Raw genomic sequence first — 2,265 nt, 5'->3', positions numbered from 1 at the left:
ATCATGACCTGAGCCAAAGGCAGAGTCTTAACCCACTGAGGCACCCAGGCACCCCTCAAAAATTATTTTAAAAAGCTACATACAAGTCAAATATAAAGTCCACTTTGCCTAGCAGCTCTATTATCAAGCCACATTAGACTAACTCCTCATGTCAGGACAATGTTATAACATCAAGCTAAATGTTCTCCCTGAAAAATCATTTGATCATTTAATTTTGGGAATTTTGCTTGCTAGCAGCAGAGGGTTTTTAAACTTGTAGGAATTTATTTTCAACTCTCTAAAAATATTCATCTATTTTATATCACAGAATTATTTTGGTAGACCACCTATTTGTCAATAAGGTCTTTTCATCTGTAAATTACTCATATAGGCTATCCGTTTCTAAAATATCCATTATTTTTAAATACTGAAAATCATGTTCACTGTCACCGTAAGTTAAATCTCTCTTTCTCAGGGAAAAATGTTTTTTTAAATTTTTTCAAGTTTCAAATATTTATTAATCAGTATAAACCCCAACACAATACACCAACATGATTTTGTACATTTAGAGGGGAAATAGTTCCTGGATAAATGGAAAATTGTGCAGATGGCTTTCGGAAGACCTTCATTTCAAGCAGCCTTATAGTGAAACATTCCATTTAGAAGTCTGGACCTTTGTTCTTCACTTTGCTTTAATCTACACTCACTGAGGAGAACTTAAATTGAGAATTGGGACCCAGTTTGTTCCAGGGTTCTGGGTTATTCTTCCTATCCCAACTGACATCTGCCTTGAACAATGCCAGGTGCAAGACATACAGCAATGTTCCAGTACCCCTTGCCCCAATAATTATGAAGAGGGGAATCAAGCTCTGATGTTTCTTGGTCTGACCAAGGATCTGGTGTAACATGGCTAAGGCAGAGGCCTCCAGTCCAGGAGAAGAATAAATCGAATCTGCAATCCCCAGCACTAAGTAATCCCTACCAGGAAAATGGTTTTAAAGCACAGAGATTATCTGAACTTGTGGGATTTAAGTTGGATTCCAAACAAATACAATTTTAGTAACAAAACTGAGAAAGTTATATTTAGCTTGTCTGACCTTTTCTGGTAACAGTGTTGGGTGGGGGGGATTCTGAGAGTCTTATTTCCAAAAGAAATTTTTTTTTTTTCTTCTGTGTGAATTTGTCACAAGTCACACATAACATTGAACCACTCAGGTGCAGTCAGTTTAACCTATTCCCGGTTCCTTATGGCCTCTTCCAAGATCACCAGAACAATTTTGAATAGCATACAAAGTTCTATTGTAGTCTAATTCAGGCCTGCAGGGACCAAGCTGGCCTGAATTGTCAGAGCCCAAGAAATTTGAAGAGGATGGGTTCATGGTGTTGGAGGTAGGAGCAGTGGTCTACTCAAGGTATAGGTGTGTGATTCAGGTGAGAAGGCCTTCAGTACAGGAGAAGGGATGGTGTCTGCAATAAGAAATTATCTATTTACAGGTGATTATGATGGCATAAAGAAGGATCGGTCAAACAAGTAAATGTATTAAGGAAAATGGGAGCCAGGTTCCTCATTGCTGGAGAAAGGAGTTACAATTATGAAAATGGAGAAAAATTGAGCGAATCCAGTAGTGTTGGATTGAAATTGGAATTATGAGTGAGAATCAACAATTTCCAAGGTGTTTACAGAGACTTGGAAAAAATGTACCTGTAAAAAATATGTGTGTGTGAGTGTGTGTGTGTTCCCTAGCTCTGTCCACTAAGAGAACCTGGAAGCAGCAACACGCCAATAGTAGTTGGGCCCACCTAGTGCTTATCTTGTTCTATATACTTTTGCTCACTAAAATGAACCAAGACTTCTTGAATAAATGTTTAATTCCAAGTCTGGGATGGGGAATATACAAAATGACTCTGGGATATCTTGTGTCAGATAATAAGGAAGTACTCAAAGAAGATTGAGAGTATATCCAAAGGACACAAAAAAACAGCCTGAAGAGGAACAATAGTGAGCATCAAAACACATAATGGTAGGATATATTATAGCTAATTCAATTACATGAGGAAACATGAGCCCACTATATAAACATATTTAACAAATACATTTAAATAAATAATTTAAATAAATTTGAAGCTTGATGAGGAACAGGATATTTGTTAGCATCAGATTCTTATCGATTGCAGAGGAACTATTTTTACAATGACAGAAGCTGGGAGACATTAATCAAGAGGTCAGAGAACAACATCTAACTAACTGAAGAATCCAAATTGCACACTAGCTGCTGGGATGCAATG

General features: G+C 37.2%; 1 protein-coding gene across 1 annotated transcript; it reads right to left on the bottom strand.

Moving 5' to 3' along the window:
• Positions 1-671: 671 nt before the first annotated feature.
• Positions 672-887, bottom strand: LOC116862387 (cytochrome c oxidase subunit NDUFA4-like). Its single transcript, XM_032849675.1, has one exon. It carries the CDS (start codon positions 885-887, stop codon positions 672-674), a length of 216 nt encoding a protein of 71 aa, XP_032705566.1.
• Between the last annotated feature and the right edge of the window lie 1,378 nt (positions 888-2,265).

The sequence above is a fragment of the Lontra canadensis genome, unplaced genomic scaffold (assembly GCF_010015895.1).
Source record: "Lontra canadensis isolate GAN:19392208 unplaced genomic scaffold, GSC_riverotter_1.0 scaffold238, whole genome shotgun sequence".
Classification (NCBI taxonomy): domain Eukaryota; kingdom Metazoa; phylum Chordata; class Mammalia; order Carnivora; family Mustelidae; genus Lontra; species Lontra canadensis.
Note: the sequence above shows the minus strand (reverse complement) of the source record. Positions and strands in the feature narration are given on the sequence as shown.

What these genes read in the sequence shown, in the direction of transcription:
- LOC116862387 (XM_032849675.1), bottom strand. Translation starts at nt 887, where the DNA reads ATGTTACACCAGATCCTTGGTCAGACCAAGAAACATCAGAGCTTGATT.